The 25,719-nt window shown below is 41.6% G+C and overlaps 3 protein-coding genes across 7 annotated transcripts; 2 read left to right on the forward strand and 1 right to left on the reverse strand.

The window, feature by feature from the left end:
- The first annotated feature begins 749 nt into the window (after positions 1–749).
- Positions 750–5,946, forward strand: LOC306826436 (histone-binding protein N1/N2-like). Of its 2 annotated transcripts, XM_079347768.1 has the most exons (15): positions 750–895; positions 1,046–1,156; positions 1,690–1,770; positions 1,880–1,983; positions 2,080–2,186; positions 2,274–2,466; positions 2,589–2,671; positions 2,748–2,827; positions 2,938–3,011; positions 4,131–4,319; positions 4,807–4,979; positions 5,219–5,290; positions 5,423–5,515; positions 5,602–5,691; positions 5,798–5,946. In XM_079347768.1, exons 2-15 carry the CDS (start codon positions 1,056–1,058, stop codon positions 5,798–5,800), a joined length of 1,443 nt encoding a protein of 480 aa, XP_079203894.1. In that variant the 5' UTR covers positions 750–895; positions 1,046–1,055; the 3' UTR covers positions 5,801–5,946. The 2 variants fall into 2 exon arrangements, with proteins under 2 accessions (XP_079203894.1, XP_079203893.1); XM_079347767.1 differs by having other exon boundaries at positions 2,080–2,466.
- Positions 5,947–7,076: 1,130 nt separating this feature from the next.
- On the reverse strand, positions 7,077–23,659 carry gpbp1l1 (GC-rich promoter binding protein 1-like 1). 3 transcript variants are annotated; one of them, XM_079348746.1, is made up of 12 exons: positions 23,458–23,659; positions 21,008–22,234; positions 19,410–19,524; positions 17,127–17,256; positions 12,555–12,883; positions 11,698–11,773; positions 11,407–11,603; positions 11,124–11,267; positions 10,459–10,614; positions 9,204–9,328; positions 8,985–9,087; positions 7,077–7,735 (listed from the first exon to the last, which is right to left on the reverse strand). In XM_079348746.1, the coding sequence occupies exons 3-12, from the start codon at positions 19,467–19,469 to the stop codon at positions 7,565–7,567; spliced, it is 1,491 nt and encodes a 496-aa protein (XP_079204872.1). In that variant the 5' UTR covers positions 19,470–19,524; positions 21,008–22,234; positions 23,458–23,659; the 3' UTR covers positions 7,077–7,564. The 3 variants fall into 3 exon arrangements, with proteins under 3 accessions (XP_079204872.1, XP_079204874.1, XP_079204873.1); XM_079348748.1 differs by lacking the exon at positions 23,458–23,659 and adding an exon at positions 23,269–23,373; XM_079348747.1 differs by lacking the exon at positions 23,458–23,659 and adding an exon at positions 23,201–23,368.
- Positions 23,660–24,223: 564 nt separating this feature from the next.
- On the forward strand, positions 24,224–25,567 carry LOC306827307 (transmembrane protein 69-like). 2 transcript variants are annotated; one of them, XM_079349017.1, is made up of 3 exons: positions 24,224–24,445; positions 24,623–24,668; positions 24,794–25,567. In XM_079349017.1, the coding sequence occupies exons 1-3, from the start codon at positions 24,432–24,434 to the stop codon at positions 25,499–25,501; spliced, it is 768 nt and encodes a 255-aa protein (XP_079205143.1). In that variant the 5' UTR covers positions 24,224–24,431; the 3' UTR covers positions 25,502–25,567. The 2 variants fall into 2 exon arrangements, with proteins under 2 accessions (XP_079205143.1, XP_079205144.1); XM_079349018.1 differs by having other exon boundaries at positions 24,224–24,434.
- The last annotated feature ends 152 nt before the right edge of the window (positions 25,568–25,719 follow it).

The following is a 25,719-nucleotide window of genomic DNA, read 5'->3' on the forward strand; positions in this document are numbered from 1 at the left end:
ATATATACAGCCAGTGTTTTCAAATTGACTTTTTCATTAAAATAGTTAACTCTGCTGTCAAACAAATTGATTAAAAGGGTTTCCGTATTAATTGTTAGAGGAGTAAATGCAGTGTGTTCTGTGGATATTTTTTGATTGAAATTTAGAGCTGTTGAAGCTATGATTGTATTGATGACATTGTGAGGGGGCTGAGTGGGATTGTCTCAGTATGGGACTGATTGGACGACAGGTCTCGACTTGTCTTGACAAAGCAACACAGAGCGATCAGCAGGAGGAGCACTGAGGGGATATGTAGCCTACAAGCCATGTCCCTCACAGCAGGGTATGACAGCGGCCCTTTGTTTGTGTAATAAAACACACGCACACACAAACGCACACACACACACACACACACACACACACACACACACACACACACACACACACACATGCACAGCAATACCGCTCATAACATACACAAAAACTCAGCCATAAGGTTTTTAGAAATAAATGGCCTGCAAGATACTGTTAGAAGAAATTAGACTATTGTTGTGAAAAGAAAAGAAAAAAAAAACTTTTCTGTCTTTCTGATTTTAACAATCTCACTTGTTTCATTCAGTAACTTGTCTATAGGTAATCTAATTAGTCACATGTCTTTGTTTTGAGCAACCATAACAGTCCCTGCCCTAGTAGCCATCATAGTCCAATTTGTTCTGCGCCTTTAAGAAATCTCCCGCGCTGGTTTTCTAACCCGGAAATCTACTGAAAAGGGCAAAAATATTTCGCGCCAAATTGAAACTACAGCTGAGCGCAGTCTGTCTAAGCTGTGCGGAGGAGAGTGGCTGAGACACCATCAGGCTGTACTTTTTTAAAAATCTTCTTTTTGTCTTTTTTGTTTATCTCGGTGAAATTTAAGGTAGGCACGAAATGAATACATGTCGTTTAACATAAAAACGGACAACAAGCAGATAAACGATGTTAAGACTTAGCACGTGTTTAATTCCAACTTTAAAAAAAAAAAAAAAAAGTTTTTTGACAGTGGTTTGATGGCTTTCTTTCTGTCCAGTGTTGCTAACATGGAGGAGGCTAACAAGTTAATCGGAGCCGGTAAGAAGCACCTGGTGATGGGGAAGGTGGTGGAGGCGGTGGGCGCCCTGCAGGAGGCCTGCGGCATGCTGTGAGTTCATTAGCACACAAAAGACGCGTATCAGCAATTTTGCTAACACACACACACACACACACAGCAACTGCTAACACCATCATGAGATTACATTTTATACAGCGTGTGTAGGGGAAATTACACGTAAATGTTCATGCACTGGAGGTCAAGAGGAGTAAATAGGAGCAGTTTTGCAGGATACCTTTACCTCCTAAGTCATTGAGCGTCACTAAACCGGAATAAATCAGCTGTTTAGCAGTTCTTTTAGGGGGTTTTACGCTTAAAATGTTGTAGAAATTGGTTAATTATGAGTGTTAAAATTAAATCTGTATCAATGAGTGGAAGTAAGGTTATCCCGTTTAATAATAGTTTCCTCATAAACAAAAAACATGTACCATGGCTCTGGACAGTCTCAAGTAGATTTGGTACAACACATTTTAATTGAGTACTTAGTAGTTTGTTTGTTTCTTTTAAATGTAATTTAAGCTGTAATGCTCCAGTGTATTTCGTTTTGAAAATAAATTGGATCTTTTTATCAATTTCAATTTCAGAGCTAAAAAGTATGGGGACACAGCAGACGAGTGTGGAGAGGCTTTCTACTGGTGTGGTAAAGCTCTACTAGATTTGGCCCGGTAAGTTTATGAATGTATAGATGTCAGGAATGTGCACATGTATGTGAGTTGGCTATTGTGGATTTGAAAAGTTAATAAAATGTAGACTAAATTGATGCTGCTGTTGTAGGATGGAGAACTCAGTCCTAGGGAATGCTCTGGAAGGAGTACCTGAAGAGGAGGACGAAGACAAACCCAAGGACACCAATGTTGACGGCACAGAAAACGTAGACGGTAAGGGGAATAATACATCGTCTATCTGTTACTCTTGGCCTCATTTGTGCACTGTCTGATGAGCTTTTAGTCTTAAACGTACTCTATCTTTAACAGAGAAGACCCGAGATGAGCTGAGGGTTCAGGTGTATGATGCCATGGCAGAGAAAAAAGAAGATAAAGAGAAAACAGAAGAAGATACAGATGAAAAAGAGAAGAAAACGGAAGAAGATAAAGAGAAAACGGAAGAAGATAAAGAGAAAACAGAAGAAGATAAAGAGAAAACAGAAGAAGATAAAGAGAAGAAAACAGAAGACTCAGAAGTGATGAAGCAGAGTGAAGAGAAAAAAGATGTAAAAAAGGCAGAAGGTGCTGATGATCAACCAAAGGAAACAAAGAGAGAGCCAGAAGAGAAGAAGAGTGAAACTGATGAACACAAATCTGAAAGTAAAGACGAGACAGAAAAGGAGGAGGCTGAAAAAGATTCAGGGGATGAAGAAGGAGGTACTGTGCATTTGCCCCTTTTTTTGCTTTCTTCTATGTCCTATCGGTATTCCATTGATTGTAAATATTGTTCTACTGGTTTTAATGGCTTGTTGACCCATTAAAACACATTGGCGTTCCAGACAAGGAGGAAGATGATGGTGAGAATGAAGAAATGGAGTGTGACGCAGAAGAACAGGGTGAAGGAGAGGACACTGCAGAGAAGGTACTCAACCAATCGTCTCAAGTGCAAATCAAAACAATCTGCCTGAGTGTGATTTAACGATCCTTTTGTCTGTCAGGACAGCGACGAAGAGGAGGAAGTAGGGAACTTGCAGCTCGCCTGGGAGATGCTGGAAGTAGCTAAGGTCATCTACAAAAGGTTAAACAAAGAGTACATTGCTAAGCTGTGATTGGTTGAATTAAATTGAAGATTTGAATTGAACGAGCTACAGTATCTAACATGGTCTTTTTTTTTTTTCTTGTAATAAGGAAAGAGATGAAAGAGGATCAACTCATGGCAGCTCAGACTCACTTAAAACTGGGTGAAGTTTCTGCTGAATCAGGTACTTCCAAGCTGCCAAACCACTCTTATGTTTTTGTTCTGTATGAGTCTCAGAGGGGGAAAGCATGATGAAAATTCAAGTGAAAGACTTCAGAACTGTCCCAAAAAGGTTGATTTAGTGTCGTTAGACTCTACTTGTCAGCCAATATAAATGTCTTGGGATAATAATAGTCGGAGCTTTCCTTTTAAAGCCCATGTTGGCAAATTGTGTAAAACAAAGTTTAACCTTGCAAATTTTTGTGCAATTTGCAGTGAAATGTCAACTCAAGCTGCAAACATGTAATTGCAGTCGATGATTTTTAGCCACTTCAACTATTGCTGGACCCAGACTGGTTAGAGTTTAAAAAAAGCTCTTGTGCAAACAAGCAATTCAAGTTATGGGAAAAAAAAAAACTAGGCACTATCACTGAGCAATTTAAAAAAATAAAGTATTTTGAACTGGGACAGTCTTCACACATTTGCAGACTTAAAACTGACCTATAACATACTGCATAAACTGGCTCTCGATCCTCTGGCAGAGTTCATCAGTCATATTCCTCTGTGCAGGAGCACTTAGTCGGCCTGGTCAGGAAGGAGTGCAAATGTGTGGAACTCAGTACCTGAGGTTAAACTGCTCACAACATACAAGGCCTTCACAAAAAAACTGAAAATGTGGCTTATAAACACCTACAGATGCCTTCAGTGATAAAATGTTATGTTGTGATGTTTTTTTTTCTTAATTGTATATTAAGTGTTTGCATATGTATTTTGTATCATATTGTACATGTATTGTGCTTTTTTTCTCTTTTTCAAATTGTAATTTTATTGCCTTTTTCACATCCTGGCCAGGGCACTACAGATGAAAGCTAGCCTTCTGGCTTTTTTTAATCATGCGTTTTATGAAATTGCACTGTCCCCTTTTAAATAAACGAATAATAATAATTGGAGGAGCAATGTCATCAAATTGCATTCAGGAAGTGATTAGAGACAGTGATTATATTATTTGGCCTGGACGTTTCATAGACTCGCTTTGTTTATTTGTCACCTGAATCCTCAAATGTAACTGTGCGTCCCAGCCTGTTAGATAACTGATGTTGTCCTGGTGGAGAAGTTGGTCTTCAGTAGCTGCGTCTCTCCTCAGGAAACTACACGCAGGCGATAGAGGATTTCCAGGACTGTCTGAAACTGCAGGTGCAGCACCTGGACCCCGACAGTCGCCTTCTCGCTGAGACTCACTACCAGCTGGGCGTGACCTACAGCTTAAACCTGCAGTACAGCCAGGCCGTCGAGTCGCTGCAGAGCTCCATCTCCGTCATCAAGAGCCGGCTCGGTGAGCAGAGTGTGCAGAGAGTTTTTTTTTACTGAGAGAGAAAGTTATGTTGTAGTTATTTCATCAACGACTGATCAGTTTTTTTTGTTATAAAATATAAAGCCAATAGAATTTTAGATGCGTCTGTGGTCCTGACTCGGATTACATAGTTCCAAAAATGGATATTGTCTGTATCATGATCCCATTGTTGCCATGAGCCACATCTAGCATATTTAATTGTGACCCACTTGGTGTTTGAGGACAGTTCCAAATAATTAGATGTCATCAAAGGTGAATTCAACAAATACACACAGGATAAAATATGAAGACAAAAGCTGCATGGTGTTGAGAACTTAAAGAAACCCTCATCTGACTCTCTGTAGAGCTACAGCGCTGGGAGCTCGATCAGATTAACTCTTTCTGTCCAGTTCTAATGACGGCAGACCCCGATTGAAGGGTCAGATACAGACCATGTGCTGCATGCTCACCTTCCTGCTTTGTGTGACAGACAAACTTCAGGAGCTGCTGGATAAGGCGGAGGGTCCAGAGGCTCTGCCAGAAGAGAGGAAGGAGATGGAGGAGCTGAAGGCTCTGCTGCCAGAGATCAAGGAGAAGGTGGAGGACGCCACAGAAGCTCAGAAAATGGCGAACAAAGCTGCTGAAACTGTGAAGGGAGTACTGGTGAGTCAGGGACAGACATGTTTTTTCTTTATGGACAGGATCAGAGTGGATTTGTAAGAAATGTCAGAGACGAGATTTGGGAAGCTCAGAGATGAATTTAAACTGGTTGTAAAGGAGGATAATATGAGACCTTTAATATTCACAGTAAATCACACTTTCTGACCTTCAGTTTTAGTGTCACGATTAACATTTTTGAAAATGCTTAATTCGGACGATTTCTTTGCTCATGCTTGTGTCAGGACGGATGCTCCTCTTCCTCTGCTTTTCCTGTATCTGCTGTGCAGAACGGAGGCTCCTCTTCCAGCTCAAAGGTACGGCTTCCTCCCCAGCCTTTTTGAATTCATAAAAGAATATCTCTTCTTTTGAGTTGCATGTGCACATACCTAGCATAAGCGTGTCAGTGATTATTCCCTGCTTATGAGCTGGTGCTTCGTTCTCTGCAGATTAATGGCACATCAACTGACGGCGTCAGCTCCTCTAATGGACACACCTCAATTGCTGCAGCATCAGACATCTCCCACCTGGTCAGGAAGAAGGTGAGAGAGCCAGGTGTTTTTTTTTTTTTTAATCTACACTTAAACATTAAGCGCTTTGTCTCAGAATGTACTGGTGTGTATTTCAGAGGAAACCAGAGGAGAGTCCAGTGAAGGAGAGCGCGGTGAAGAAGGTGAAGCAGGATGCTGCTCAGGTTAAAGGAGAACAAGACGCTAAGGTAAGAGATGCTGCGTTCACTAAGGCAAAAACCTGCAACTAAAGCCTGTTCAATGTGGATTAAAGTTCAGGGTTTGTTTGACTCAACTGTTTGTTTTGTCTTTCAGTAAAGTGAAGCTGGACTCTCTCCCGACAAGAGGACAAAGTGTTTCATGAAACTCTGAAGTTTGCCGTTGTATATCTGTAAATCTTGTTTTTTGATATGTAAGTGTGTTCACATTTAACTGACATTCAATAAAGTAATTATTTGATAAAATGTTGCTTCTTGGTCTAAATTATAACAAAACAGTTTCTTATTAAAATGGAGGAAAAGCCAGAACTTAGTAAATGGACTTGTGTAACTGTCTGACTACTCAAAGTGCTTCAACACTGCAGATCACACAGATAGCAGAGGCTGCTCTGTAAAGTGACCATCAGAAGTTACTCACCTCACTCACCACAGCGCTGATAAAACAGCAGGAGAAACTTGGGGTTAAGACTCGACCAACTGAGCCACACGGTGCAACGTTTTGTTAACTGGAGACTTTCTGCACACTGCTCCATTTCTGCTATAAACACTTCAATTCAGTAAAGGCCTCGATGGAAGTCCTTAGCTGGAAATAATCCTGACTGAAAACAAATAACATCTCAAATGTTAATGTTGAATAAAAAAAACAGGACCTTTATGAAGCTGGATGTCATGTGGACTGACGGTTTTCACAGGTCGAAGTTCTGTGACGGAGTGAAATATGACAAATGTCCAGTGTTTATATTTCTTACCATTTAAAAAAGCTGCGAGTCTTTAATCGCAGCATTGTTTAAAGCGTCTCTGATCCAGCAACAAGTTACCTGTAATCATCTCGGGTCTATCCGGACAGTGAATTGTCAAAGAACCAGCTAAGACTTGTGTACGAGGTAGAAAACACTTGCCGTGGATCTGGTTAAATTTAGCACTCCGTCACATCTGTTTTGCATTTCACTCAGGAGGTCGATGAATAAAACCATCTTATGTTAGTAACATGAACTTTTCCTGCAAACAATGACTGCTGTAAAAAACAAAAAGTATTAAAGTGTTAAGTTTAACATCGTAGTGAAAAGCCATTTAATGCAAAACATTCAACAGATTATCTGCTTTCATTCAAAAAGTCAGGGTACGAGTCCTGATTTAAAGCCCGTCATAGTCGAGCACGTCGAATGAAAGAGCCTTCGTTTCCAGCTCTAAACAAAAGTCAACTTTCTCTTCCAGGCCGTGAAGAACATACTGGAGCTGCAACTATATTTACTTCAACATTTGAGGGTGAATTTACAACTTTGGCACTCAGGCTGACAACAATGACAACAAAGTCCAAAGCATGGGATCAATGAAGACGTGATCTGGAGAAACAGAAAAACACCACAGTAGGCAGATTCATATTGAAACATATCAGCTTGTCAGGAACCAATTTTTATTAATATCATTAATAATGTGTCATCAGCATCATCAATGAAATGAGTTAGTCTGTTTAAAGCAGAATCAAGTGTGCATTCATTGCCCTTCTTTTCTTGATGAACACTTCAGTTCCACAAAGCGAGGAAGAAAAAGGAGGGAGTGGGGGTGAGGGTGGAGGGTTGGAGAAGAGGTCAAAGAGGGCAGGGACTTCAGTGAAGGAGGACACGCAGGGAAAACAACGTCTGGCGGAGCAGGAATCTCCCCCTTCACTGGGATATGATTGGTTTTTCCCTTGTGCAAGAATGACAACAACAAAAAATCAAAACGAAAAGAAAATTCAAAATGGTGCTCTAAAAACAAAGATGAGAGAGGAAGAGGGGGGATTGCTTGCTGGGATGTTGTGTTGGCTGTTGTGTTGTTGTTGTTGTTTTTGTTTTGTTTTGTTTTTTTGTTCCGTAAAGCCACGTTAGGATTTGATGCAGTCGTCGTCGTCGGAGGTCTGGCTGCTGCTACTGGTTTCCGACTCGGAGCCCTCCTCGACGTTCGCCTCCGCCACACTCCTCCAGGGGGTGAAGTGGAGGGTGACACCCCGCGCCCTTGGGAGAGCTCCATTCTTCTGCATGCCGTTCCTCTTCAGCTGCTCAAAGGAAACGAAGGATCAGTGTGTGAACAAGATGTGAAAATCAGGGCTGTCAACAATATAGAAAACCAATCTTCTATGATATTCAGTGTATCAGACTTCATACTTATTTTCAGCAAAAGAAGGACTCCATCCTATAAACCAGAGCGACCAATATACCAGTACAAGCTGCTGAGACGTGCGCCTCATGCAGTCGTAACCATCACGCACTGCAACCCACATGAGCTGACATTAAAGGTCCCATATTATGCCCTTTATGGGGCTCATAGATCTCATTGTCGTCTTCTAAAGTGCGTTCACAATCGCTAATGTTAAAAAAAAAAAGTGTCTGTTTTCATGTCCTGCCGCTTCATGCAGTGTCTCTCATCTGCCTGTATTTCTAACGCTCAGGATCCTCCACTATCAGGGTCCCAACGGGGGGCCGCGTCTGATTGGTTGGCCGCTCCGCTCTGTTGTAGTTGGTCTGTGATTTGTCTTGGTTGTGGAGGCTTGTACAGACCTCCCTGCTATAGAATGACAATGAAACGGAATTACACGTTTTTATAACGACAGCGGCACTCGGATCATATCAAGCAGGAGGCGACACATCGATATGACTTTCACAGGACAGACCGAGCGTGTGTATCTCTGTAGAGTTTGTGTGGACCTTAAACAGTCGACATGTTGACACCGTGTCCTGTCAGCACACAAGCGGTGCGCACGCTCGCCGTCCACACTGCATCGGTTAATTATCTAAAACTTTGCTCTGTGAATTTCAGGTTCCCCTTCAAACTGTACGACATCTGGTGCTTTGACGAGCTAATGACTGAAATCACAACACCGTCAAAGGCTCGTCAACAAATGGCTCGCGGAGAGTCCAACAACTTCTGGCACGAGTCAAAGCACAACATTTCAACACGGATATAGATATTATAGCACAACTGTCCATTTTGTAAAAGGAGCTAACAAGCTCTGATGAGACCAATGATGATGAGATGAGCGTGTGCCTTGAGCCTCTCTCTGGTTCATGTCTACACGTTGTTTGGAGTCGTTTTCTTTGGCCCATAACATTTTTGGAACAAAAAGCAAATTTGCGTCTTCAGCGTCCGTCATGTTTGCAAAGCAGACTGTTGTTTGATGTTCATGCACGACACCAAGGCCTTTAATATACCGTCTTTTTTTTTTCTTGACAATGAATTCATTGAAACGGCCACAGACCTTTAAGCGCGCAGAGTGAAGAGTGTGAGGGAAGCTGGACGTGTCTCACCTGTTCGGTTTTAGTCTGGAACTCTCTCAGCTCGTCCTCAGTCAGAGGCAGGAAGTTGTCATCGTTTTCTGGGTACTCCTGCCAGCCCATGGCCTTCAACAACCTGGAAAGAACATTCTGCTTAGTTTTCTGTATATATGTGTGTGTGTGTGTGTGTGTGTGTGTGTGTGTGTGTGTGTGAGTCAGAGAAAGTGTGCGTGTAATTCTGTTAGCAGTTACCGGTGCTCTGCCTCCAGGGAGCTGGACAGGTGTTCGGTGTCTGAGTCACTGAGGGAGTAGGACAGACCGTTCTCATGACACACCTCCTCGCTGTAGGCTTTGGGCTCCGGGGTGCTGCTTTCACCCTGACACAAAACACACATACTTTTTTTAGATCTACATTAATAATAACATTAACACAAAATGTATTTCTTCTGGCTTCAACAGTCGAAGTTTCATGAGCTAATTCTCCTTTCATGTGCAGCGACAGTACGGCTCTACTTTGTCTTTGACGTCATTTAAGTTTGCAGCAGAAAGAAGACTTGCTGACCGTAGTGATGTTTTCTATATAAATGCATCTACTCAATGGCTTCACTCACTGGATACTTTACATCATGGAGCCTTGAGGTTAGCAGACGACTGTAGTCATGAAGTCTGCTTCTTTTTTTCCTGTTCAGTCTAATTCATAAACGTTTATCCTGCTTACATGCGTATCAGAATGAACAAATCAGAGAATTACCTTTATACATCACTTCTGTGTTTTCCTCTCACTTGTGAAATAGCTGCTCCTGCTGCAGGAGGATTTGGTTCAGTAGGAGCTGGTCTTTTTTAAAGTAAATTAAAGGCAAAGGAGGAGGATTACATGATGCTTTGCCAAAGTACTGTCTGCTGTGTGACCATTGATATTTGTACCCGGGTTTTAATCGTCAGACGTGCTGCTGCTCGTCTTTCCCTCCACACCCACTTGAAAAAGAGATGTTTAACCTCAATAAGGCTTTTAATGGTTCTATTCAAAGAATGGGTTCACGCTGTGACTCGGGGTGTTACAGATAAACTCTTTACAATGTTTTCTGTTGTTTTACCTTTAACCTCTTTTTGTGGCGGCAGCATTTTCCTCATAAATACAAGAATTCAAAATACATTCATTTCCTGGTAGGAGGTATATCTTAAAACATTTCCCTGATGAGCATTTAGGAAAGAAGCTGAACTTAGATTTCAAGCATTAAGTGTAAAAAGTTTTTACTTTTTCTCTACAGAGACTCTTTTCTGTCCCTGGATATGAATATGTTGCCTTCTATGTAGGAGCTAGCCTGGGTTTATTTTTTTACACAATTGTGTCCAACGTTTAGTCGTGTCTTTATAGGCGTTATAAGCGCGAGGCTCAAAGTCTTTAAAACTATGTGACAGGACTACTTGGTTTGTCTCAAAGTTGTGTTCTGAAGTGTGACTCCAGGCTCGTCCTGTGAGACGGCTCATTCAGACACTCTGCTCCTACCTCTCCTGAAGTTCCTGGGCTGCTGCTTGTTGTCAGCTCTCCTGTCCCCTCGTCCTTCAGAGCCCGCAGGAACTCGCTCTTGCGGTCCGGACCGCGGCGCATTAGTTTCAGCCTTGACGGGGCGATGTCTATGGGAGGAGTCGTGCTGGAAGGGTGCTGCAGGCGGGACAGGTGGACAAGAAGAGCCATTAAACAAAAGAGAAAAATACAAACCCAGCCGCCGTTTCATCAGTTATTAAACCATCGACTATTTCTTTTTTTTTTTTGTATAAGTCAACAATCATCTTCCATTTTTAACAGCCTGAGCTGTTCCACATAGAAAGTGGAGACACGTTTATGCTGTGATTAATAAAACGCTTTCAGGCCATTTGCGGCATAAATTGCTTTTTTTAAATACGCTGCTGCAGAGGAAAGTTATCGTGCACATGTAAGCTCGTCTCTCACCACACTGACACATAATGACTATGCTTACATCAAACCTGTGATTTTCTTTTACAGGGAGAGGCAGGCTACACACTCGGCTACAAGAACTAAAAGTTGAGCTCAGACGGCTTCAGTGGTTTTCTGTTCTGTATAACATATGAAGAAGCTCTGAATAAACTATGTCAGACAAAGAAACACTTCTTGATTGACATGAGCGTACATAGTCTTCTTTGTGTCCTCACCTCTTTCGGGGTGTTGTGCTGTGGTGCACTGACGGGGGTGCTGGGTTTGGCTGCAGAGACAGGGCTGGTGAAGACTGAATCTCGACCTGGCATGTGGAGACCAGACTTCGCGATCTCTCTACCACCGGATTTCCACTGGGTGCTCTGGAGGAGAGGGTCAGACAGAGTGTAAAGCTGGTTTTCTTCCAAACACAAATGTGCTGCAGCTTCAGTTGTTAATCTTGCATGTGTGCGGCAGAAGAAATACGGTAAGGTGTTCAAATAATCGGACAGGATTTCGTACTTTGGTGGGGGCCACGGCAGGCTTTGGGACCAGGTTCTTGTAGACACTGGAGCCTGTGATGGGAGCTTTGCTGCCGTTGGTGGGCAAGGCGCCAGCAGTGGCAAAGCCTGCAGAGAAGGCAGTGCCGGGGTCCTCCTTAGAAACCTTTTTGATTACCAGCATTTTGGAGACCATTTGTTTGCCACTAGGGGGATTTTCTGCAACAACAAAAAAATAATTAGATTTACAGGTAAAGACGAGGGGCAAGACACACACAAAGGTGTTCATCCAATCTGGACTGAGGGCTCTTACCCCAAACTCCAGCATGTGGAGCCACTGCTCGCATCTGAGTCCCAGGCTTTCCAGTTGTTTCAGGGTTGAGGGAAGGCTGGAAAAAGAAATATGCAATAAATACCTTAAAACATTAAAATCTTCTTTCAGGTTATGTGATGATCCACAAACTTGAAAAGATTTTGCTGTAAAACGTATTTATTTATTTGTTTTCCAGAAGAAAAGGTTCTTCAAATCATGGCCTCATGTGATTATATCTAAAAAAGCACTTCCTGCACCCCATAATGTCAACTTGAGTTTCTCATAAGGCACATGGAAAAGACACTTGACTGTTGTTCTAAGGTCTATAAGCCTTAGAACAAGGCACTAAAGGCGTTTTATATTGTTTAAAGGGTATCAAAAAAACAACAAACAAACTTGAATTTCTCTCGGGATCAATAAAGTATCAATCTATCTATCTATCAATCATGTGTCGCCCAATGACATCTCTTTATTAACAGTTTCAACTTGTGTGTTGAGTATTAACTTTACACAATCATTGTGAAAAAAAATTACATTCCTCTGCTCAACACGCCCACTTTCTTCTGATAAAATAAACATAACTCCTGGGACTGTCAGAAAGATGCCTGCTGACTGATCTTAGAAGACTGAGGGATGACTTTAACAAACCTTTACCTACTGATTTAAGATGTTTAGTGTGAATCTACAACCCTGTAACTATATATGTACGTCTGAAAATGTGGAACAACAACAGTCCTCTTTAAAGAGAGCGCCTGGTATTTTTTGTGTGATTTAATGTCTTATCACTGAAAAACTATCTCAAAGTCGGCAGCAGGCTTGGGGAAAAAAAACAAAACAATGAAGGTCATGAAACTCACAAAGTCCTCTTCCACGAATTTGAGCTTGTCGTCCTTGCCATCTTTGCGTTCCTCGTTGGGGAACTTGTCCTGGTACGAGGTGCCCTTGCGGGGATGAAAGTTGCCGTTGCGCTGCCGGTGCCCCCCCTGCCTGTCCCTGTCGCCTCCTACCCGTTTGGAGTGACGTCCCTGGTGGTGGTGGCCATCCGGGGCTCCCCTTGGAGCTCCGTGCCAGCTGGGTGTTTCCTTCCAACAGGAGCCCCCCGCCAGCCCACCGTGTCCTCCTTTGGCCACCCCCGAGTCCACCGAGTCATGTCTCAGAAGCAGAGAGGGCTGCTGCCAGCAGTCACCTGGAGAGGAACCAATCACAGTCCATGTAAGAATGATGTCATCATGGTTAAAGAAATGCTGACATACACGTTATGAAAATAACATACGACAAGATTTGATTGAAAAGATCATGCCAAGCGGAGGAAACACCATCTCACATGACCTCGTGTAAACAATGGAGCCAGAAGTTTAATTTGTGACTCAAATGTTTTTTGGAGAGAAGAAAAAAGTTAGGGTGAAAAAATGTGACTCAGACGACACAAATTGTCTGCTCTTCAGTGAGAGCTGGAGGAAAGATTTTAACTCTCTCTCTCGGTCACCAATCCTTCCTTCTTTACTAACTTGTCTCTCGCGGTTATTGTATTCATGCACAACTTCCACATGACCCCTTTCACGACTGAACCGTCAAGATTTTAAATATCCTTAATAACATGATTGATATGAATCAGACTCTCTCTGAGCAGTACAACATCGTTGTACCCCACACAATACACAATCATCTGGGCAGATCATCGGTTGAGATTAGCCTGGAGTCGGGAACACCTCTGCAACTGTGGAGAAGGAGGAACAGGAGCTCAACTCGGACCAAATATCCTGTAATCTGAGCAAGGCTTTAGTTCAATATTGGCAGCTTAATACAAGACTCCTTTACTCCACCAACATTAAAACCTTCAATTAATTCCATCATTAGTGTCGAGAAAAGCTGAAAGTTAAGAAGTGGTATTTAAAAATCAACCCCCTGTTGAGGTGGCTTTGAACAAATTCAAGCCAGATGTTGAAAAGTTTTGACTGAATCTGTCAGCTTTTAGATTCTCTTAATGTAAAAAGAAAAGAAAAAAAGACGGTGAATGGGAACAACCATTGACTGATTTTCTCATTACATCTGAAATCTTTCTCTTCTGCCCTAAAGGGAAATGTTAAAAGTTAACTTTTTCTGCCAGGACAGGATATTACAATAAACTAGAAAAATTGCATTTCCCTGCGGAAAATGCGTGTGAATGCTTCACATGCATTCACACGCAAAGACAGTAGCAAAACTAAAACAAGAAGCAGAAGAAGTAAAAGTATCTGCAGAAGAAGATGTAGCAAAAGCAGAAATACAAGAAGCAGAAGAAGAGGAAATAGCAGAAAAAACAGCAGTAAAAACATGAAAAGTCATAGCCATAATGAGCAGAAAAAGCTGAACAGAATGATAGCTGAACGGTGAAAGTAGCACAAACGGTTGAAAGAGTAGTGTTGTTCGCAGGAGCTGGGGATCGAACCCTCATCCTTCTGAGTGAAAGGCGAAGAGTTTACAAACTGAGCCACAGCCTAAGCAGAGGAAATAGCAGAAAAAAAACCAGAAACAGAAGAAGAGGTTGAAAAGTTGAAACGTTTCCCATTCATTTGAATGGGGCAGAATTTGGTGGAAAAAGTGAAATAACTTAAAAAGTAAAAGTAGTACAAACGTGAAAAGTCATAGCACACATGAGCAGAAAAAGCTGAACAGTATGATAGTTGAATGGTGAACGTAACACAAACGGTTGAAGAGTAGTTTTGCTCGCAGGAGCTGGGGATCGAACACTCAACCTTCTGAGTGAAACATTTCCCATTCATTTCAATGGGGCAGAATTTTGTGGAAAAAGTGAAATAACTTAAAAAGTAAAAGTGGTACAAACGTGAAAAGTCATAGCACACTTGAGCAGAAAAAGCTGAACAGAATGATAGTTGAACGGTGAAAGTAGCACAAATGGCTGAAGAGTAGAAGCGAAGCAAAAAACGTACGGAAGTAGAAGTATCGGTATAATAAAGATTTGGATAACAATAGTGTGAATGCTGTGAAGCATTCACACTAATAAACTGCTGTTCCATCTCATTCAAACTCAGCAGGAAAAAAGCTGCAGGGATTTCTACACACGGATCAAACACAAGGAGCAGAGAGCTGCTGTAGCCTTCATCTGATCCCTGGTCACTTCACAAAGTGAGGCTGTGTGTGTTTGGTTGAAGGAGCAGTGTGAACATGATGAAATAAATCATGGCTTAATACAGTATAAGAGCTTCTTCAGCCACTCTTATTCTCTTCTGGTGGTTTTTTTTTTGTAGGTACCAAACAGACGTCGGGGGATTTGTGTGTTCTTCTTCAGTAGTGGAGAGGAGACGGAGCCTGACTGACATGTAGATGACGAGATTCAAGATTCAGTCAACACCTGAGAAACTCAAGGTTTCATGCATTGATTCTACCAGTCTATGACACATCACCAGAGTGATTAACAGGATTCTTCCAAAAAGTACTTCCTCATTTGGTGCTGTGATCAATGTGTTGGAGAGTGTTGTTTGACATGTCGGCCAAAACGTCTCGCAATGTTGAGGTCTGCTGAAAGTGACACCCTGTGGCCCACTGATGGATCGGCCTCTTTAGACTTTGAGGGGCCTTTTCCTTTGGGATTGTGTTGGCCACAAATGTTTTTTTTTTTTTTTAGAAATGTTGCATTGCATGCTGTAATGTTTTCAGGGTTATTTTTCTGTGAAACACATTGCCTATTAACTGTGACAGACAAACACTAATAAAGCTGTCTATTGGACTGAGCCGCCTGGTTTAGCCTGATACTTACGTTCTGTGTCAAGATGCGATAAAGATTAAAGCAAACTAAGGTGAATTGTCATTTTGCATCGTGCATGCTCACATCAATTCAAATCTTAAGACCAAGGACAATAAATAAATATAGATATCCATTATTTATTAGATAGCAGTTCTGTACTATGCAGTGTTAACAAATGATTAACGACACAGTGAACCAAGACGATCAATTTATAGAGCTGTGAATTTGGATGAATCCGGTGGCGTGATTGGTCAAACTTGCAGAAAAAGTTGGAGGGATCAGTTGATTTCAAATCATTGTGAATCATACCATGGCAACTTCCCGATGGGCTCTTCGTCGTCTTCAAACTATTCACTGATTCCTATTGCCCTCTGGATGGGACGCATTTTTGCAGCGAGTGACTTTTGTGTCTTAAGGAACAAGTGGAGCCAAATGAAGGAAGCAAAAAGCCCCTCACAAATAAAAGACAAACTCAAGGCTTCCATGAATGGAGCAGCCAGGCATTCCAGTCCTGCTTCTAATTTAACACCCATCTGTATGAAGTTAAGTGTGAAACATTCTCTGACATGTCTGGAGATGAGACGCTGAAAATGACAACTAGAAACGAGGTCTTTACAGACGACATCCCACCTGTAACTTATTGTACTTTATTCAGTCAGAGTGAGACGTGTTGCTGAAAATGTATTTTGAAAACAGTCCATGAATCAAATGCACACACCAATAAAGCAAAACTCCTGCAAGTGGGGCTGTTGCAGGCCTGCCATTGGTTCATCCAATTCTTTCATTGGGTCCGTTCAAAATTAGTGGATGTCTTACCTGACTGTCTACCTGCTCAAACTCTGTGCACTCATAACACATGAGCGAGCTTGTCGCGGGTCTGCGTCCACTGCGCTGGTTTTTTAAAACAATGTAAAGGAATCGGGTGCAGCAGCCACTCTCGCCCTGGAAATAGTTCCCCCGAAAAAGACGAGTGAGAAAAGGTTTCTTTTCTGCCATTGTTGTTAAGAAAGCTGATATCAGAAGTCGTGCTCTACTTCATTCTGATTGGTTAGTGAGGGAGAAGAGGCATTGAAGAGTAAGTGTTTTTAACTCAGAGGTCTGTGAGCTGACGCTGAGGGCGTTTTTGAGGGCACTGAAAACACCATACTGCTTTGGTTTTGTGTTGAACACTGGCGCCGCCAGCGCAAAGAAAAACTGCGTTAGTGGACACAGGCCTCAAGTTACACAGCACAGGCAACAAGTTAAAAAGAGTAACAGGCTAAAAATGTGAAGCTTAGTGCAAAAGAATTGAAGCCAAAGTCAAAATCAATCATCTTCTTTTGCAGGATTCTCTGAAGTTTTCTATCACAGCTTCGATGAACTGACACTGGCCTTTATTAAAGATGAATTTAAAGCTTCTGCACACCCACAGTACACCCACACGTGTTCCACTGGTTTCTCCTGATGACACTGCTTCTTCAGACTCTGTTTCTGTGTGCTAACTGCATATTTCTCTGCTCCTCTTCTTGGTTTTGTTGTACATGTATGTACACTTACAAATCTGTCCATATTAACCACCCAAAACATTTTCTTCAGCCATTACTTTGATACATTTCATTGTGCAACACCAGCACTAAAGTTTTAGAGAATCCACTGACTAAGCTACTCTCGTTTCAATAACAATGACAGAGGATGTTTTGTTTACCTGCCGGAGCGCGCAGTGAGCCGTTGTTAAAGAAGCCATCGGAGGAGTTGTGGCGGCGGCGACTCACAGCGGTTCTGCCGTCTCTGTGGAGGTGGGGTTCACCTTGTTTCTCAAGGTTGGCAGCAGGGGACTGGAGGAGGAAACACAGACGACACGGTAAGTCAAAGTGGGAGGACAGTTTTTTTTTAAAGGTTTCCGAGATTGAACTGATGACATCAAGAAGCAGACGAAGACAACAACAAAAAAAGAAAATGACCCCAAGACCATTTTCTTTCCACTTTCTTTTCCCTGTGTCTTACTTTGCTATGTGAAAAACTTAGATTATGATTTACACTCTCAGATTACTAAAATAACTTCAACAAAAACAGCCCATGGAGAGATCTTTTAAGGAAATGATGAATTAATCAAAACAACCTTGGAAAGCAGCCACAATCAGACATATGCAGCTACGGAAGCCAATAATGATTAAAAAAAAAACAGCACACACTTCATCATGAACTCATTATCTTTCATGGTAAATTGTGAAGTCACTGCATCAATGACACAGCTGCACAGTCGAGATTATTGCTGCAAATGTTCAACTGAATCTGAATCCTGTCCTTGTGAGCAGCTGATACGATGCTGCGCTCAGGCCTCTCTGGAAAGCATCCCATCTATCCGTCTTTTTAAAGCTGACAAAACAGCAAAGACAAAAATAATGGAGCACAAGTAAAGCTCTATAGTTTGTGCAGAATATTCCCTGACGACATAAAACATTCAGCTGAAGTCATGCGCTGGCAGCAGGATGGTGACGGTGCAACCCATTTCTCCGTCTGATATAACAGACAGGCCACTTAGCGTCCTGACTCACAGATTACAACCTCACATGGTCTGCCAGACAGGAGCAAAATCAATCCAATCACCTAACAGCCACACTTCTGCAGCTGCAGAGTCCGCTCATGCACGCTGTCTGGAGGCGATGCTTTGTTTCACGATTGCTAAAAGGTGCTTCGCTGGATTTTGAGATTTGCCACAAAACGTATCCAATAAAGTCCTGTTTTCTCAAAATAGCAGCCACATTCCAAGATATCTCCAGTAATGAAAAGAACCGTGAGAGTCAAGAGTCAATCTGAGGCAGTCTGTGTGGAAGTGCAAAAAAACTGCAGTTCCTGGCTACTGAATTTTCTCAAAATTTCCAAGTTGTAATCCTGACTTCAGGGGGCGTTCCAGCGGACACTTCCGACTGGAAACTGGAACGCAGCAAAAGAGTGTCTGCATCTCTGTGCATGTAATTAAACGGCTGTATTAGGTTTTCTGTTCTCTGGTCTTTACCCATTATAGCATCCCGACTCTGTTGCTTCATCCACGACTTCCACGTTGTTTTTTTACGTCACGTCTTACCCAAGGAAATCCCCCGCCACCCCCCTCCCGCCTGACAGAGACAGTCTCTAGCTGTGAGGAGCATATGTGAACGACTAGGTGGGGGGGGGGGGGGGATCTCCGGAGTAGTCCTCCCGTAATTATCCAGATATTACCCAGAGTGCATCTGTGAAAAACGACTATACACACCGCATTCAAAAATATCTGTTTTTACAGCAGAAATGAACAGCCAGCTTTGCTTGAAATCTGCTGATTCACGTTCAACGGTCTCTAATAAATCCTTTGACTTTGCTTACACTTACATATTTCCTGTGATAATTCAACAAAGAGCACGATGATCATGTTATAACAGTGATGACAGCAATAAAATCAGTAGAGAGAGCTCTGACATTATGCAGTCTGCTCATGTTAGAGAAAAAGTTACATTAAAGGTAATGTTTATTTATAATTACTGTATGACAACTGAAATAGCTTTAACAATTACTTCATGATGATGTTTGTGAAGCCTGATGTGCCCGTCACTTAATATGAGCTGGATGGAATATGATATACATAAACTATATAATCTATATAATCCAATCTTAACCAGTACTGACAGTTTTTCCCCCCACAGCCTTTTTAGTAAAGTTTCAACGAGCGAGGATTCAATAATATGTGGATGTAATTTCAATCAAAATCAACATGATATATAACCCATCAATGTGACAATTTGGCTTCTGCTGTAATTCAGATTGTTTTCCTCCTTTCTCTGTATTTTTACATGAAGATTCACACTGTCCCTCCCTGAGGATGCTTCCAGGCTAACACTCACACACACTATCAAAGGTGCACACACACGTTCAGCTAAAGGTTTTTAATGAGGTCAGGCTTTATCAATGCTTTTTTTTTTTTTAAGTCAAACCGTACACACACACACACACATACCTTGGCAGGCTGGGGCGTGGAGAAGTTAAGCCAGGCAGGGACAAAGTCATGCTGCGCCATTTAGGTCCAGTGTTTCCGGTCAGTGGAATGAGGCATCAAACCTCATGGCCAGGATCTACAAAGAGAAAGCATTACAAGGAGTTATATTTTCACACTATATTCTCCAATTTAAGAGAAAACCTCTGGCACGTGACCAAACGTCTATTACTGACATTTAGATTTGATTCCACCTGATCTCTTTTGAGAAGTGTGTCTAGAGTCAGTCATTTTGAAATCCACCGTGTACGATGTCTCTAAAGACAAGCCAGAAAGGATCCTATTCTTAGCAGAAAACAACAAAGCTCGACTCGCTGCAGCTGTGCCTGTGAAGCTGATATCTGGTGGACAGCTTGGATGGAAAACAAAAAAAAAAAAAAAGAATCTGCTGCACACAATACAAGCATTACTTTTAAAACATGACATGTGCTTCTTTTAGATAACCAGCTATTACTGTGTAGCTTGACTGACTCGATTCAGCTTTCAAACGACTGCATGCATACAGATCAAATTAAAACTACAATAAGTTAGGACCCTAAAAATGTCATCAAATACAGGTACTTTAAAAAATGCAATTTCAATTAGCTCGAACCCTCTGAACAAAACGTGCAATGTGTGATGACGCTGTTCAGAGAGAACAGCATTTTTCACTACGTAATGGGTGATATCAAAGTGAGGCGAGCTGACTGCCGGTAGACACTGTAAACACACGGAACAAGAAAGAAACTGATTTACTAGAGCGATTCTGAAAATCAGGGTGAACACTGATGCTTAAAGTAATTATTTATCCAACTGCCCATTTTGATGTTTCTGTCATCACTTCTTCATGATCAGTGGTGTCCATTTTTAAAAACGGGCGATAGTATTCAATGCATTTTAAATTGTTCCTAGCTGTCATTCCTCCTGTAAAGAGCATGTTGAACAAACTGCATGCTGCTGATCTTTCTCATCTTTAACGTTTGCTCTTAAAAACAAATCATCCCGAGAGACAGCTGTGCAATACAAAAACCTGTTTTTTCTTTTTTCTAAAAGGAGCATATCAGCATTATATTGACGCTCAGCAACAAATACACATAAGGTAGTGATATGGGTGCAAGCCACATATTTTGTCAATGGGTTTGTAAACGGGGCCGATAACGGTAAATTACCTGATACACTGGTAATCCTTTATTTATACAAAATCATTATGCTTATTTTTTTTTAAAGAATTCAGACTTTTGGGATGTACTTATATGGCTGTAAAAGTGAAACAGGGATTCATTGTGCAGCCCTACGATTCAACTGGTAACGAAAAGTGTGTATATATACAGATTCAAGTTAAATTATCAACCCTGGCTGAATTCATCAGAATCATACTGTGTCCAAATTGTTTTTACCTTTCTAGTTGCTAAAAAGTTGAACGTGTGTTTCAATAATGCCCCATTAGTTCTATAATCAAAGACTGATAGTTGATGTCAGTGATATTGCCGTGAAAAGTATTGTGAAAACAGGCTTTATAGTCCAACCCCCTGTCCCATAAACACTGTACTTGTAACGTGCAATACATCCAACTTCATCATTACCCCAGAGTCTGTGGCTCTGAAGTCCTCTGCCTCCTCTCTCAGTCCGGCTCGGCTCGCTTCCTCAGGCCTCTTGGCGCTGATCACACTGATCAAGTGGGTGCACTGACAGACGGGGAGCAGCACGCCCACGACTCCCACTCCACCTCCACCAGGACAACACAGCCCTTTTCCCCAGAGGCAGATCCCTTCGTCCAGGGTGAAAAACTGGGAGATGGGTCAAAAAGGTCGCAGGAATGATCTGGAATGGCGATCCAGAAAAAGCCGCCCGGTGTAGTCGATTTTTTTTTTTAAGCAGAAATGTATAGGTCTATGATGCGACAATTTCCCTTCTTGAACCAGATTCTGGAGCAGCTTGTACGCCGTCACGTCTCTGAGGAAATGTGTGCTACAGTTTCCAGTTTAGGCCAATTAAATCCTTCACAGGCTCATCTGAACCATTTACCCTCTTGTCAGTAGTTAGACTCAACTTGCTGGTTGGTAGATGAATTATGGGTCCTTTTGACTCAATGAAAGGCAGCAGTCTGTAGTCCTCTGCCCTGGGATACAGACAGCAGGTTGTGTTGCAGTTCCACTTTGACACGGGGTGGATGGGGAGAGTCACAGGTGTTGCCTGCCACACTGCGTGCCAGTTGGTTTTATCGGAGACCTTTTACCGAATCATTTTAAGATCTACCAAAACGCATGCAGAAAAGAAAAAAGGTGTTCAGAGACAGTCTTTTATCGGCAATGCAGGTCACTAAAAGCCGCGGCTCACCTCATTAAACTGATGAAGAAGACTGTCTGAGTTTGAAGAAAATAATGATCAAAGGTTCAAAGTCACATGACAATGAAGGAAGTTAGGCCCTATGTTACATTGCCGTCATTTTCAGTTGTTGTTAATGAAATAGAGATGCTGCTGGATGATGCATTGTAATGTCGTCTTTCTTTTACAGGTTTTATTATCACATTTGTAAGGTGCCCATTTATCTATCTGGGGTTTTCTGACTGAAGCAGATTTATCGAGGAGCTCTGATTTCATAGATGTGCAAGCTCAAAAAATAAGCAAAAAAAATCTCCCACGTCAAAAGGACTCCATGTCAGCACTCCTTTAGCCAAACGAATATTTCCAAAGACGTCTTCGAGATGTTCTCTGGGAGAGAAAAGTCTCTTCTTCACTTGAGTTTTTCAGTGTGGTTTTCTGTTCTTTCACTGGGTGTTTCCTGGGATCTGCACAGGAACAGACTGGACCTGCAGTAAACATACACAGCATTAGTTATTGTTATCAACGCTTCAGGTTAAAAAAAAAAATACACACATACTTACACTCTGAAGAAAACCTTTTAGATGTTATATCAGTTAAGGCAATATCTGTGTTACGGCATATTTAAAAGGTATGGCAGGTATTATAGAAGGCCCATATTAAACTCAACATAGCTTCTGATAGAAGAAACAAGTAATGCCTTAAAAAAAAGTTTGTGTCTGACACTTCAAATACACTTTCAGAGGGATGACAGAAAAAAATCACAAGTCAGTGATCTCTGAGCTATTTCATACAGAAAGCTGCCTTGTTTGATAAAATTGTGTTGGCTTTGGTAAATGAAATATTTATAAGAGTTTAAAAATAACTCGGACACTTCTCTTCCTCAGTCTCCCCAGACTGCTGTGCATCCACACCAGTCTGTCAGTGTGCGTAATAAAGCGGGATAAACCTCTTTCAGCCTCTACAAATTAAAAATATAATATAACATAGCTTCAATACAGTAAGGGAATGACACACACACACACATACAACTCACAAACACAGTCGTGTTAATGAAAGTGAACGGTTACATAACACATCAACATCAATGAGTTTGACACGGGACACAATCTGAAGTACAGACATGTACTTTACAGTAGCCAAACAAAGACAACACAGACCATTAATCTGCTTTAAACCAGCACACACTCTCACAGAAGTCCAACCACACATCTTCACTTACGTTACATGCACGTTTCCACATGCTAACTAGCCTAAAATGTCATGGATTAACTAAAAAGTGCATCGAAATGATTTAAGATGCAAGGCTGCAGTGCTATTTACAAGCTGGACGGTGTTAATGATTGGCTGACACTGTATACTCTGCTGCTAGCTAACTCTGTATACTTTACTCAGGTAAATTAACGCTTGAATAGCACTTGTTAGCTAATAGCTATCGATACCCAGACTCTCACCTAGCCCACCAAAACTGCCAGGTAGATTTCAATAATCCGTGTAGTTAGGGGGATAAACAAAGAAATACCGTATTTAATGCGCCCATTGTGGTTAAAACAATCTATTCAAGCGGCTGTCACGGATATACAATAGAGGTAAACAGAGCAGGCTTCGCTGGAATAACACAGTTTCAAAATGGCTACCTTAGCAGCACACATTCATCAGCCTGCTAACTGCTAGCGAGCTAACTTTCATGGCGATAGCGTGAAGCGTTTACCTTCTCCCGAGCGCGATAGACTCCCATGTAGAAGTACTCAAATGTATGTATAATCTCCAAATGTGACCAATTTAACAACTTTGGTAACTGTGGAGTTGAGTGATAAATCGTCTGTAGATGTTTGTTTGTGTTTTCGTAGCGCTGAGCACTGAGCACTAACAGCTTTAAGTGATGGTGCGTTCAAGAGCCCCCATGATTATACAACCTAACGTCGTTTCAATGTGTTCAACATTAAACCGGCCTGTAAATGTGTTTATTTAACGATTACTTCAATTTTTCATTTTCCAATTTTATTAATGTTTATCTGTATTATAATTTAAACTATTTTCATTCATGTTAAATCTGTATTATTATGTTAAACAATTTTTTAACAATGTTCAATCTGTATTATTATGTTTAACTATTTTTAATCATGTTAATCTGTATTATTATTTTAAACAGTTTTTATGATGTGAATCTGTATATTATTTGTAATTATTTTAAATAATGTTAATTTTTATTGTTATTTCTTAACTAAAAGTGTCAGGAATTAGCTTTGGCTGAAAACACTATGATGCATACATCAGATGACTGCTCAAGCTTATCTATGTGTTTGTTTGTATCTGTCCGTATTAAAAAAAAATAAAAAATGTAAATGAAAAAGCCAGGCCAATGGCTTATATTACAAAAGCACAAACATTTAATCTTTAAAAAATGCTTTTTTTAAAAACAGTGATGATTTCACGTTTCGCGACTTCGCTCCTTGAATATAACTTGATGTCTCCCCCTGCCACAGGCAGCCAAACCAATCGATATCAGATTAAGTCCCATTCAGTTGGGGAAGATGATAAAGCGAGTGTTTAATCGAGCACCGATGTAGAGCAGGCAGCAAACGACCTCTAGCTTGGTGTCTGTAGTTCACATTAATTTTGCAACTGTTGACTCTAATGGTGCCTGAAATGTCCCTCACAACCAGTTACATGAAGAACTCTTAAATGGTAACGTTCAGGTAAACATGTTGGGGTTGTTACAGTAGCATAACTCTATATTGCGTCAGATTGAGCCATAGAGTTTAGCAAGTTGCTAGCTGTTATTAGCCATGTTATCTTTACATTAAATTTAAAACTCAGCAATGCATGTACGATTGAGGGTGGATTATCTCTGACCATTGGACTGTCTTTTTCAGCTCGAAAATGCTTAGTTTTGCATCTGGAAGACACATTATTTCTGGGGTAAGGTTAAAAGACAAAGTTACTCCTCCTCAATTCAACTTGTGTAGTAATAAAACAGATAAACTATGTATATTGCAATAACATAGTCATGATGGAATGTGCTTTTGCCATTAAAATGTATCCAGGTTCCACTATGGAGATGTCTTCAGCCAATAACCAGAGCACCAAACTACAGGACAAGAGCTCAGCAGCTGTTTCAGTCCCAGGCCTCCTCAGTGCTGATGCCGGCCAGACAAACGTCTACCAACAGATTGTTGAGTATCAGGCCTGTGAGCTGGCCTGCCCCTCGTTTCAATCACAGTAACTCACAAGGCCCTACAGAGAGAGGCCAAAGCAAGGAGGGGTTTAGTTTGAGGGCCCTCACTCTGGCTCCCAAACCAGCTCTGTATCTCGGTTTCTCTGGTCTCATCCCCTTCCTATCTGCCCCTCTCCTGATGGCAACCACTCAGTCCTTTCACCCTGACATTGCATTCGCTCAGGTGGTCTATGGAGCCTGTATAGTGTCCTTCCTCGGCGGTGCCCGATGGGGTTTCGCCCTCCCTGCTGGTAGTCCTGCACAGCCAGACTGGATGAATTTGGGGAATAGTGTTGTACCTTCACTGCTGGCCTGGCTGGCTCTGCTCTGCAGGGACAACATTGCAGAGGGTGCTCTGGTAGTTATAATGGGACTGGGCCTCTCTCTGCACTACGACCTGACCCTGCTGCCGGGCTACCCCTCCTGGTTCAAAGCCATGCGAACTGTCCTCACACTGGTGGCCACCTTCTCACTGGTGGCTACTTTAATGATTAAACAATTCTGCACGAAGAAAACAATCAAAGAAATTCAGGACTGATAAGAATTGACAGTTTGTAATTTGAGCCACATGGACATAATAAAGTTTCAAATTTCGTGCAGATCAGCACACAGTCTGGTGTTTTCATGTCACAGTCCAAAACACAGCGTTCTATTTACTTCTATAAAAGCTTTAATCTGTTAATCAAAATGTTAAATGCATAATATATTGGGCTTTCAAATGCAACATGCTCATAATTCTCAAAACATCCCATAAAA

The sequence above is a fragment of the Symphodus melops genome, assembly GCF_947650265.1.
Source record: "Symphodus melops genome assembly, chromosome: 7".
NCBI lineage: Eukaryota > Metazoa > Chordata > Actinopteri > Labriformes > Labridae > Symphodus > Symphodus melops.